The 13,719-nt window shown below is 39.9% G+C and overlaps 1 protein-coding gene across 2 annotated transcripts in view; it reads right to left on the minus strand.

The window, feature by feature from the left end:
* Window positions 1–3,153: 3,153 nt before the first annotated feature.
* DIRAS2 (DIRAS family GTPase 2) overlaps window positions 3,154–13,719 on the minus strand; it is a 166,977-nt gene continuing 156,411 nt past the window's right edge. For both annotated transcript variants that reach the window (XM_067745031.1, XM_067745030.1), the window contains exon 2: window positions 3,154–7,108. In XM_067745031.1, coding sequence (XP_067601132.1) covers window positions 6,473–7,072 — 600 coding nt within the window. In that variant the 5' untranslated portion in view covers window positions 7,073–7,108 and the 3' untranslated portion in view covers window positions 3,154–6,472. The remainder of the gene's footprint in view (window positions 7,109–13,719) is intronic.

Below are 13,719 nucleotides of genomic sequence, written 5' to 3' on the forward strand. Positions count from 1 at the left end.
CAGAGAAATTCATGGAAAGGACTCTTAACATATTCTAAAATACTGTCTCTGTTAACTTTCAGACTGTACCACTAAACTAGGCAAGAAGTTACAAAACACTAATAGAGAAACAGATGGCTTCATAAAACTACTAACTAAAGATCAACAAGAATTAATTACATGGGACTGAATGAATAGGATGATTATAAATTTTACGACTTTTTTGTTTGAAACATTGTTAATGTTTTGTTTTCCAGATATAAGGAAAACGTTCCTCTTAAACTATGACTTACAGAAGTTTGGTAAATTATTCCTTTGAAGCAGACATTTACCTTTTTCTCCCTACCTGATTCCTCCAGAATTTGAAAATTCAATGAGTATTCTTTATGGCAATATAGTTATTTGCATAAGTTCACTAAGAATCTGTTCTCTTTATAACAGGACACAATTGGAAGCACTGGCTATATTACCAAGGCTTTGACTGGGATGTCACGCCTTTGAGAGAAGCATGCATAAACTCAGATATGACTAAACAGGTTTAAGGAACTAAGGTTGACTTAATGGAGCCAATAAAGCCCCTTGAAAAAAGTCTGGTACCTTGCTTACAGGGTTCCCGATAGCCTAACCAGGTAAAAAAGGTCACTTCTTGGCAAGTGCAGGAACCTCTGAACATGTTGTGGACCTCAAAAGCAAAGGAATTAACCCAAACTTTTAGATATTGCGGGGGAAATCTGATGACAAACAAGTCCTTAGCTTTGCCTCCTAGTCTTGCGAAGCATTTAAAAGTTCAGTCTGGGATTCCTTATGAAAAATTCCAGCAAAGCAGAATAAAAGAGTCTATGTGGTCAATCACTATTCTTGCTGCACTTATATAGTCAGGCCAAGTGTAATGAAACTAGACTCATTTTTCAAATAAGTTCATCTTAATTTTTTTCTCTTTGGTAAAAATGAGGGTGATGTTGAGAGAGAAAAATTATGTCTCAGTAATATTCTTTTGTGGATATTAGATTCTGTTGCTGGAGAAGCGGGTGCAGGAGAATGGTCATGTCCCATCTCTCCTGCGAGTTGGGAGAGTTCCTGGGGCGGGTTGCCAAATGAGGAAAGAATTCAAGAGTGAGCCAAAGTAAAGTGGAAGCAAGTTTACTTAGAGAAGTTTTTATGGGCTGGGTAATTACATATGCTAATGAGGGGGAAGAACATTCTAACAATTTAGAAGATGGGGTGGGGATTCCCAGGAATTGGGCCACCTCCCAGGTTTTGGCCTTTTATGGTCAGCCTCAGAACTCTCATGGCACCTGTGGGTGTATCACTTAGCATGCAAATGTGTTACAGTGAGCATATAATGAGGCTTAAGGTCTACTGGAGATCCAGTCTTCTACCTAGTTTGTTCTTGGGCCTAGTTTGTTCTAACTAGTTTTGTACGTAATTACATTTTGTTTTTCTCCTGTTACTCTCATGTCAATGTAATTATTAGGACTGTTACTGAGTCCAAGCTCGCTCTGCTTGCCACACGACAGGCCAATAAATAGGGAGATGAAGAGTTGGGGCAAGGAATAGTGACTTATTCAGAAAGCCAGCAGACCGTGAAGATGGCGGACTAGGGTCCCCAAAAACTCATCTTATTGGGGCCTGGATGCCAGTTTTTTTTTATAGAACAGAGACGGGGAGGAGGTGAGGGAGTAAAGTAAAAAGGCCATTTATCTTGCAAAATCAGAGGGGATGTGTTAATTTCTTCTTTTCTGCAGCCATTCACAGGTGGGCAGGGTCAGAATGTCTCTCTGTGGGCTGAACAAAGGCCTTTTAGTTTAACAGTCAGGCAGAGGGGCATGGTTCTCTGTGGCAGGCCATTATGTATGCTTACAGCTATAGACAGTGATTATAATAACAAAAGCAAAGAAAAGCAAAGGTTAAAGTAAAAGAAACATATCCAACAAGGAGTCAGAATTGGCTCTTCCCTGTTATAGGCCAGCCAGAAGAACCTAGAAGGGTAGAGGAAAATTTTTCCTCCCCAAAAGCATCAATAAGTTCCAAAACTCCACATGATTCCAATGTGCAACAAAATTGGAGTATAAGTAGATTACAACCTTGCTACTCAAACCGTGGTCGGTGGGCCAGGAGCATCCATAGAACGTAGGAACCTGTTAGAAGTGCAGATTCTTAGGCCCCACCCCATCCTGCTGACTCAGACTCTGCTGAAGCACAGGTCTCAAGTGCTTTATTTGCACGTTAAAGCTTGATAAGCACTGGATGGGATGCCCTTTAATGGGGCCTAATGGGGCCTGCTGGTTGTTAATTATTTCTGTAAATGGAGAAATCCCTGAATAATGTAGTATTAATGATCTTGGGAGGGGGAGGAGGGGTGGAGTGTGCCGAGAGCCAGACTGGAGAAAGCTGTTAAAGAGGCTTAAAGAAACTGAAAGGTTCTGGCTGATTGCTGTATCTGCATAGATTAATTTTCACACTGCCACAGACCTTCGAAAGAGTCTTACATAGTCCGAGGGGGTTTATTTCCACTGAAGGCTCAAAATGTGACAAGATAGCTCCAACTGCTTTGTGCTTATAGTTAATTTAATTCTCATGGCCACTCATGCTGCGGATGCTAATGATTCCCATTTTGCAGAAGCACAGGGAGGTTAAGAACCTGCCCACGGTCATCTAGCTATTCAGTGGCTGAATGATGGTTTTGTTGTGTTGATAGTTGTTGTCTTTCAAAATCAAAAGTCAGGTTTATTTTATAGTTGGTGTTGAGAAGAAGGAGTAAGGACCAAGGGTGTCAAACAGAAATTGTGCCCGGGAACAGTGCTGGGACTTTGTACATCAACTCCACTTAACAGCCTGGCTTTCCTGAGGAGGCCAGGAGATTTGGGGGAAACAGGATTAAAGAGGAGTTTTTCTCCACTTCACTACTCCTATTCTAAGCCAAGGAGGGGCCCTGACCCTACTCCTTCCCTCTCACCTCACTCTGCCCGTAGCATCATGTCAGCCCAGTGACAAACAGTGAGGAAATTTCCTTCGAACACCGCAGGGCAGCTGCGGTTGCTGACCCCAGACCTGCAGGGCCTGACAATCTCCTATGTGGTCAACAGGTGCAAGAAAGCAGCTGCAGAAGAACTAGGGCGAGACCACCACAGACCCACTATGCCCTGAAGAGTAAGAAATACCACCACCTTCCAGCCGTGTGTCAGAACCGAAGCTTTATTTTAATATTCTTATTTTCAGAATATCACTGGCAACTAGAAACTTGTATGCAAGAATGATTTTTACAACTGTAAATAAAATAGATAATGGAATTGTAACAGTAAATACACCTTAAATATAAATATACACATTGCTATCCCACATGTATAAAAGTCATGCTCTGTAAATGTTCTGTCCACACACTGTGGGGCACTGAATTCCAGGATGGATCTTTGAGGGTTTACATGTGTCCCATTAGTTATGGACATTTCCAGAGAGCTTATGTAGGAGTAACACATTACAAATTTTGAAAAAAAAATTAAGTATCACAGAGCATTTTTGGGGGATATTTAATACTTCTGTTCTATAAAGAGAGCATTTCTTAAATATTACAAATGGTGAAACAAATATACTAGCTTACAGATATGTACAATGTACTACTTTATACTTCAAAATGCAGGAAGATAAATTATATATATTTTATATATATGTAATTTTAGATCTAATGAACAATTCAATATTGCTCTTGTGTTGGTCTTGCTGTATTGCATGCATGCCCAGGGCACGCCCATGGCTTGTCACCAGATGGAAGAGGGATTGGCAGGGACAGAACGGGACCCATGGAGCCCCAAGCTTATTCCCGGAGTGCCATCTTCAAAGCAATATTTTGAGTTTTGTAACTTACTGTGGCAAGGTCAAAATCTTCTGTGTCCATCTGCAATGCAGGACGTGTCCTCAAGAACCACAACTACTTATTCGGGGACTGGCCCACATAAATGCTAAAAACATCTGGTTCAGTGGGACTAACTCCTCGAGCCCTGAATGTCCATTGGGGAGCTCCGAAAATATTATTTTGAGATAATCATCTATATCCTCAGTGCAGTTCATAAAAAATGATCTCAGAATAAAGACCCATGATTGAAGCATCAATGGCCTTCCAGTAAACTCACAGGCAAAATACAAAGGAAGAAAATGTGTCCTGAATGAGATCAGATTTTCAATAATTACAAGCTTCTCATATTGATCAAGCTGTAAACACTTAAAAATGTAGACACTGCCTTGAGAGGGCTAAATGAATTTCTAACTTGGATTAGGAAGAATGGGGCAGTGACAGGGAGCCCACACACTGGGAGCCTTACGGACATTACAGCCTGTGGCAGACATCACATTTTACCATTAGTTTAACCCACCCAAGATCTCTAAAGTTCATTTTGGCCATGAAGTCCTGTTTCTTCTTCCACTTAACCCATATCCAGACTACAAATGGATGACATCTCTCTGAGAATAGAAATAGAAAAAAAAAAAGGTAGGGACAAGTTGAAAAGCAAATGTTCTAGAAAACACACCAATGAGATCTCACTGTGAAGGCTGTGGAACAGCCACTTGGAACAGAAGGAGCCCATCAGAAGGTGTGTCCATTGGGACTTGGAGAGGGATTTGGTGGCACCCAGGCCACTTCTCTACCCTCCCTGTCCAAGTTCTGTTCTAGGAGGCCAGAGAGTTGGGCTGACCATGGAGCCAATCGTTCTCAAAGTACCTCCCACACACTAAATACATCACAAGGACGAGTTATTAGCAGAGGAGAGGGGATGAGATGAAGGCAAGAAAATTTAACCAGAAAAAGGTTAATTTAGGATCTGTTGAGAGCACAGAACTGCCCAATAGTTGCTGTAGCAGGAGGCACAGGAAAGACACAGCAAGTGCAGGAGAGAAGGGTATGTGCAAACGTCCGAACTTGACCATCCTGCCCCAGCTGGGCGCTGCTGCCCAGAAGCCGAGAAGCTCCCCTTACATGATCCTGAGGGCATCACTCTCTCTGCCTGCCAAGCAGGCAACAGGAAAGTGTGCTGAAAGGGAAAATTCCAGAGGAGGCCCGAGTGGGATGCAGACTGGAACAAACAGGAGAATTTACAGGCTCTGTCAGTGGGAATTTTCAGGAAGCAGAGCCAAAGCAGCCTTGAGGACGGCAGAAGAATAAGCTGAGTGGGCTATGCCCGGCCTGTGACAGAGCCTGCTGGACCCATTTCCACCTAGCATGCAGGAACCAGCAGTGGCCGTAATTTGGTTTGAAGGATTGAGGATGCACACGAGATCATTAAGAGGAAAAGATAATCATTTCCAGAGTGAACCCTGCATTGAACAGCTCTTAGAAGACATTTCTAATGGAACATGCACGATAATCTATTACTTGAATGCATTTCCCAGGAATATACTCGTTATAGATAATCATCAAAACCACAGTGAACAACCTTTGTTTCAACGTATTTCATTAAGATGCAAAGTATGGCACAGACATGTCCGTGTCTGTTAGAAAATGGATGTGGCTTTTGGTCTTCGGATGGCCTTTGTTGGCTGTTACCCAGTTGGATACAGATCGAGTTATTGAAAAGAAGAAAATCATGTTGGAGGACAAAAATGTCTAAAAAATAGCTACTTTAATTGCTTTTATTTAAAATCTGAGGGCTGGAAGAGTTATACCCCTCATGGGTCAAAGGAAGGAAACTTCACATTTCTAAAACTCTCACAATATAACACACAGGAGCGTTATTGCAATGTTTTAGTATTGTCCACAATATCCTTACGCAAACATTTTAAACGGAAATTGAAGAATTTCTGACAGAGCGGCACACTCTTAGTGAATTCATCATTGTATGTGAAAAGAAATACCCTAAAAGGCTAAAACGATACCTGCTAATAACTAGACTTAGTGAGGTGAGGACCTCCCCTCAGAGTGGCAAGGCTCACAGGTCAGCTGGGAACTGACAGTGAACATCCTCTGGCAGGTAGAGAGGCTGTGTTATTTTTAATTCAGTAAAAGAACCATGGAACCGAACAACTTTGGCCTGGTCTTCTCACCTCTTCCCACCCCTCCCCTCCCCAAGGGTTGTCACTGGCTTCTGAGCAGAGGGGATGCCTGGTCTGGGGGTGGTGCTTGCAGTTCTGGGTTAACATGCTCTCACATGTATGCAGATAGTATTTCCCCCTATCGGCACACGCTGCTTCCGAGGGCACAAGCCCTCATGCCTCCTGATGGTGAACGATGCCTCCAGAAATGTCTGGCACCCCATCCGGTTCCCTGCGATGCTGAACATGTTAGTTTTCATTTTAAGCATTTGTCAGATTCCCTGATTCTGGAGAGGGGGTGCTTATTGGTGGTAGTGTAAAATGCCCTCTGAGGACAACAGCGCACATCTCGGTCAAAATGCAATATTTAACACGTGGGCATCTGACATGCTACCCTGACGACTGTGGGTTTCACGTGGAGGGGGAGGGGAGGAGAGGGAGACACACAATTGCTGCTCCCACAGGAGGGAGTTCACATGATCACGCACTTGCCCTTGAGCTTTTCTTTCCTCTTCTGCTGCTTGCTCTTTTTCCCATCGATCTGGAGGCTCACGGTCCTGCGCTTCTCCAGGTTGAGCAGCTCCTGGAAGAGCTCCTTCACATTGTGGTTGAGCTTAGCCGAGGTCTCCATGAAGGCGCACTTCCACTTGCGGGCCAGCACCTCGGCCTCACTGCTCTCCACCTCGCGGTTCGGGCTCTCGTCACACTTGTTCCCCACAAGCATGATGGGGATGCTCTCCACATCCCCTTTGATCTCACAGATTTGTTCATAGATGGGTTTGAGCTCCTCTAAGGACTGCCGGCTGGTGATAGAGTAGACCAGAATGAAGGCATGCCCTTTGGAGATGGACAGCCGCTGCATGGCAGGGAACTGGTGGCTGCCTGTGGTGTCCGTGATCTGCAGGGTGCAGATGCTCTTGTCACAGCTGATGACCTGCCGGTAGGTGTCTTCCACAGTGGGGATGTAGCTCTCCCGGAATGTACCTTTCACAAACCGCAAGACCAGAGAGCTCTTGCCAACACCACCTGCGCCGAACACGGCCACCCGGTAATCGTTGCTCTGCTCTGGCATGTTGCTTGAGGGCTCCAACGATCAACTAGGAAGCACCTAGCAAAGGAACCAGATGTTGTTTGAGAGAATTAGTAAAAGAAAAATCTAGGAAAAGGTTGCTTTACCCTCTCTTGATAGCTTAAAACAAAATCGAAATGGTACAGTTTGCTTTCACTTTCCCAACACAAGAACAATTCAAATTTCATTTTATAATTCTGTAATTCTAAATCCAATAATTATAGCTAATCCCCAGTTTTCAACAGGGCTATTGATCTACTGAGTGGCTAACTGGAGCCAGTCTATTCCTCCTTATTGGACCATGGTTCTGAGCAGCTTTGCTCTCACATCACCCTGTGCTCAGGGAAAAGATGCCAAGTCAGCCCAAGGGAAACAGAATCCAGGAAAGGTAATGGGGAGATGGAAATTAACCAAGCCCCAACATACACACACACACACACACACACACACACACACACACACACACACAATCACAATCACAATCACAGCAGATCTTTACTATTTAACCTGAAGTACTGTGAACACCCAATACACTGGTCATAATATGTAATTTTTTAAAAGTACAAGGAGGGGGTTAAAGGCGAGGAGAATGCAATTTTTACTCAGTGTTTATGTTAACTCATGAAATCCTCACCAGCCTGCAGAACTGGTGTCATTATCCCTGTTGTGAAATGAGGAAACACAGAAGGAATAGGGGAATGTAATGTCCCCGACTTCACACAGCCAGCGAGAGGTGAGGCAGGGATGCAAACTGCAGTATCTCTGTCCCACAGGCTGCTGTCCCACAGGTTGCTGGACAGAGAGCTGGTCACAGGGGCCTGGGCACTACTCAGGCCATGGTGTGGACTCTCATTTAGCAGTAGAAGTTGACAGTTAACTAAGAAGCTTGGAGGGTCCTTTTATTAATCAAATTTAAAATGATTATGGGTGCTCTATTTTTAAGAATTATAAGAAGTCAAGTGTTACTAAGACAGTGATATAAACCACTATTAATGGTCATTAAAATGGAGTAGAATGGGGTTTCCCTTCATCACAAACATCACCCGTTTCCTGACATACAGATTATCAAACATCTTTCATCCCGTTCCTTCTTTGGTAAGAAAGGACATATGACATGCAAAAAAGTAGACAGTCAAGAAAACAGCCAACATTTTTAAAACAAAGTAGACACGTAATACGGTAATGCGAAGCATGGAACCCATTTTCTCCAGGCAACATTGTGCTGACTTTCACTTTTCTAATCTTAGAGTAACCAAGGGACAGTAATAAAAGGCATTGCTCAAAGTCATTCTCAGAGACCAGTAAAAATTAAATATAATTAGCCATGGAAGGAAATGGGTATGTGCAGCTAATGTCTACTGGCAGACAGATCAGATCAAAGCCCAGGACTGTGGCATCTCATCTCCTGATTTTTTTCTGAGTTCACCATGTACATCTGACTGCAAATCTGCTCAATTAAATACTCAGCTGTTCTGTGTGCACTTGGTATCCCTAACCTTGCAAAAAACCGAAGAAGCATCTATATGTATATACATATATATGTATGTATGTATAACTGATTCTCTTTGCTGGACACCTGAAACTAACACAACATTGTAAATTAACTATACTTTGATGTTTTAAATGGTTACAATTTTTTTTAAAAAAAGAACAAACTGAACCCAAAGGAAGAAAAATGAAAGATTAGATAACAGTGGAAAGTAATAAAGAATAGAAAACCAACAGAAAAAATTAATAGAACCAAAATCTGTTTTTTTGAAAATATCAACAAAATTAATTTTTGCACTAGACTGAAGAAACAAAACAGTGAAAAGACTCAAATTATTAAAATCAGGAATGAAAGAGGAAACATTACTGATCTTGCAGAAATGAAGATTACAAGGGCATGACCAACTGTAAGCCAACAAGTTAGATTCCTCAGATGAAACAGATGGAAACTACTCAAGTAGACACAAGAAGAAATCAAAAATATGAATAGAACTTTAATTGAATAGTAGTCAAAAAACTATCTAAAAAGAAAATGCCCAGGTCCAGATGGCTTCACTGGTGAACTCCAACAAACATTTAAAGAAGAATTAATACCAATTCTTCACAGTCTTCCCAAAAACTTAATAGGAGGAAACACTGCTTAATCTTTCTGAATCCAATATTACCCTGATACCAATACCAGACAAAGATGTCATGAGAAAACTACAGACCCGTTTCTCTTATGAATATAGATATAAAAATCAACAAAATACTAACAAATTGAATCCATCAATATACAGAAAGATTATACATCATAACCAAGTAGAATTTATGCCAGCAATGCAAAGTTGGTTTCATATCTATACATATATATATATATATATACATATATATATATATATAAAACATGTATATAACGTAACACACCATATCAATAAAGGACAAAAACCATGATACCTCAGCAGATACAAAAAATTGACAAAATTCAGCACTCCATTATGTTAAAACAAAAACACTTAAGCCAGCAATGAAAGGGAACTTCCTCAACCAGATAATGGGCATATAATGAAAAATACCAAACTAACACAATACTTAATGGTAAAAGATTGAATGCTTTCTCCCTAGGATCAGGAAAAAGAGTTTCCACTCTTACAGCTTCTATTCAACATTTTGCTGGAGGTTTTAACCAGGAGAATTAGGCAAGCAAATGAAATAAAACCATCCAGATTGGAAAAGAATGAAACAAAACTATATTGCAGGTGGCATGACTTTGTAGATAGAATATCCTAGGGACTCCACTAAAAACTATTAGAACTAATAAAATAGTTCAACAAGTTTTCAGAATATAATACCCATTTAAAAATTAATTGTATTTCTACACACTTGAACAATCTAAAATTAAGAAACTAATTCCATTTACAATGTCATGAAAAAGAATAAGATACTTAGGAATAACCTTAACAAAGAAGTACAAAATGTATACTCTGAAAGTTACAAAATATTGTTGAAAGAAATTGAAGACCTACATTAGTGGAAAGACATCCATGTTTATGTATCAGAGGACTTAATTTTGTTAAGATAGCAATAGTCCCTGAATCACCTACACATTCAGTGCAATCCCTAAGAAAATCCCAACTGACTACTTTACAGAAATTAACAAGCTGATCCCAATATTCACAGGAAAATTCAAGAGACCCAGAATAGTCAAACCAATGTTGACTGAAAGAAAAAAAGAACCAAGTTGGAGAACACATACTTCATGATTTCAAACTCACTACAAAGCTACAATAATCAAGACAGTGTGAGATTGGCACAGGATAGACAAATATATGAATGAAAATCTTCAGAGTTGAGAAATAAACTCTGACTTTTACAGTCAACTTATTTTTGAGAAGGATGTCAGAAAATTCAATAGAGAAAGAATAGTCTTTTCAACAAATGATGCTGGACAACTGATATTCACATACAAAGGAATGAAATTGGATCCCTCCCTTATACCATATACAAAAATTAACTCAAAATGGATCAAAGACCTAAATGTAAGACCAAAAACTATAAAACTCTTAAAAGAAAATATAGGCATAAATTTGTGATCTTTGATTTGGCAATGGTTTCTTAGATGTGATATCAAAAGCATGAACAAGATTAAAAATAGGTAAATTTGATTTCAAGAAAGTAATAGGCAACCCAGAGAAAGGGAGAAAATTTCTACAAATCATATATCTTACAAGTGATTAATTCCAGAACATATAATAAACTCCTGTCATTCAATAACAGCAAGGAAAACCCAAAAACTAAAAATGAACAAAGCACTTGAATAGACATTTCTCTAAAGAAGCTATACCAATGGACAATAAGCACTTGAAAAGATACTCAACATTACTGTTACTAATTATTAGGGAAATGCAAATCAAACCACAATGAAATACCACTTCACTGCCACTTGGAAGACTTTAACAAAATCACAAATTAAAAAAAAACAAAAACAGAAAATAACAAATGTTAGCAATGTTGTAGAGAAATTGGAACCCCTGTGCATTGCTGGTTTCAATGTAAAGTGGTATAGCTGCTTTGGAAAACATTCTATCACTTCCTCAAAAGCTTAAACAGAATTACCATAAGGCCCAGTGTTTTTCATAATTCTATACCCATGGGAAATGAAAACATAGCCACACAAAAAATTGTATGTGAATATTCATAGCAACATTATTCATAATAGCCAAAAAGTGGAAAAAACCCAAATGTTCACCAACTAATGAAGGGATAAGTAAAATGTGGTAGATCCATACAATGAAATATTATTCAAGAATAAATAGATATGAAGTACTGATACACACTACAGCATGGTTGAGCCTTGAAAATATGATGCTAAATGAAAGAAGCCAGTAACAAAAGACCACACATATTGTATGATTCCATTCATATGAGACATGCAGAATTGCAGATTTATAGACAGAGAAAGGATATTTGTGATCGCCTAGGGTTGGGGTGACATGGGCATTGGGGAGAAATGGGAAGTGACTGGACAGAGTTTCCTTTTGAGTGATGAAACATTCTAAAACTGACTGTGGTAATGACTGCATGACCCTGTGAATATACCAAAAACTACTAAAGCGTCTACTTTAATTGGGTGAATTATATCTCAATAAAGCTGTAGTTTTAAAAAAGACATTGTATAGGGCAGCATTCCACTGTATGTGATAACATTGTCTACTGATTCTGAAACTGATTCGATGGGAGAAATAATGTGCTAAACGTTAACAGGCTCGGCTTTATTCCTAATAGCCAGATGATGGAAACAACACACATCTTCACAGTAGAAATGATAAGCAAAGAATGGAATATTCATACTATAAAAAGAAATACACTGAATTAACTTATTCATGCCATAAGAAAAAGCAACACAAAGAACAATACAAAGAATAATACATGCAACAACCTGGTTGAATCTGACAGTTGAGATGTGCTAGGCAGCCTGCTGGGTGCTAGAAATGTGCATATTTTCACATGGGTGGTGGTTACAAATGTTAACACTACACTGTTATACGGTGGTTATACAGATTATTCTGAATGATTTTATTCTTTTAAAATTATCATGGAAATAAAATCACAATTTTTTTTAAAAAACTGGGAAATCTAATAGGATTCATTCTCAGACCCCAGTTAAAGGAATACTATTGTTAGAGTTCAAGTATGATAGACCTAGAAAGTAAGGCTTTGATTTTGGAGACTAGGAAGTTGTTCAAAGATAGGGATATTGAATAACATTCCCCAAACTGAGAAGGAACTTCGAGACTGAAAAATGAAGCAGGCAACTCAATATATGAAGTTTATTGAAGTGAACTTACATACAGGTTGGATCAGGCAGACAGCAATCCAGAAGCATTCACAGCTGCACTCCACCCTGCTGAGAGGGGTACAGGGGAATTTAAAGGGGCCAAAGTGAAATATAGAATCTGACTACCAAGTGAGAAGCACGTCTGTACCTGTCAGGAACCGGGAATTTTTCCTCCCCAGCGGGGGTCTCATGAACATCTGTGCCAGCAAAGGCACTCTTCTAGTTTTCATATCAGATGAAGGCAAGGGTAGAAGTTGATAGGAAATTTATCTGGCTTGGATGTATTCTTTGTGAGTTAGGCAAAAGCTCAGTCATGCAGAGAAGAGAAGGGGTAGGATTGCAGAACTAAGATGGAGCTGACAAAATGGAGTCAGTGTGGCTCAGCCGCACAGAAGTAAAGGAAGATTGGCAAAGTTTCAGTTAAGTGGTGTTGGGGAGTACAAGTCATTCTGCATTGGGTATGAGAGTGACGAGATGAGACAGCTACAAAGACAAGAAGTGTAGATTTCTCTTTAAGGAAATTTGGAGATTAAGGAAAGGAGAAGGGACAATTGGCAAAGGTTAAGGTAAGGGTTAGATGGGTGGGAAAGAGTATCTGTCTGGGTCTGCTGATGGATATCTGATGGAGCAAATGTGGAGAAAAACAGGAGCCCCTGGGATTCAGGATGCACACACAGAAGGTTGGTCTTCAGGGAGAGAAGGAAGGGTAGGTGATGGCAGAGGAAGTCCCAATTAAACCTTCCCAGACCAACCCTGCTGTTCAGCTTAAAAACTTTAAAAACAAATAAATTTAAAAATAATGATATAAGCATGTACTTGGTTAAAAAAAAGAATAAACAAAATTGTAAAATACTCTTTTATCCACACCCAGACCCCTTCCTTCGGCAGCCCTAGTCTCTCTTTCCAGAGATATCCACTGTTAAAAAGAATGGAAACTCAGTTGTTTCCTGGTGTTCACGCTTAAATTTTAAATAATGCACTCATTGCTTGAATAATAGATCTTAATGTCTTGACTTACTGACTTTGGAACATCTCTCTCTATGAAATTAGCACTATTACCTTCCTCCATTGCCTAATTTTGTTAGGTATACTCTGTTTTTAAAGTACATACCAGTATTTGTGTTTTCCAGATATAATATTTGCAATTAGTTTCAAAATTTAAATTGTCTTCTGTGGTTCTTCTACAGGTTGTTTCTAAACCCTATCAATAAACAGCATTAAAAGGACTTTGTAAAGATTTTTCCATTGCAGAAGTAGACAGGACTGGACCCACTGAGAGGGAAAGGTTATTTTCATTAAACTTTGCTGATTGCATAATTTTCTGTGTCAGCAACACTGGAGTCTT

Source organism: Pseudorca crassidens, chromosome 7 (genome assembly GCF_039906515.1).
Source record: "Pseudorca crassidens isolate mPseCra1 chromosome 7, mPseCra1.hap1, whole genome shotgun sequence".
NCBI classification, from domain to species: Eukaryota; Metazoa; Chordata; class Mammalia; order Artiodactyla; family Delphinidae; genus Pseudorca; species Pseudorca crassidens.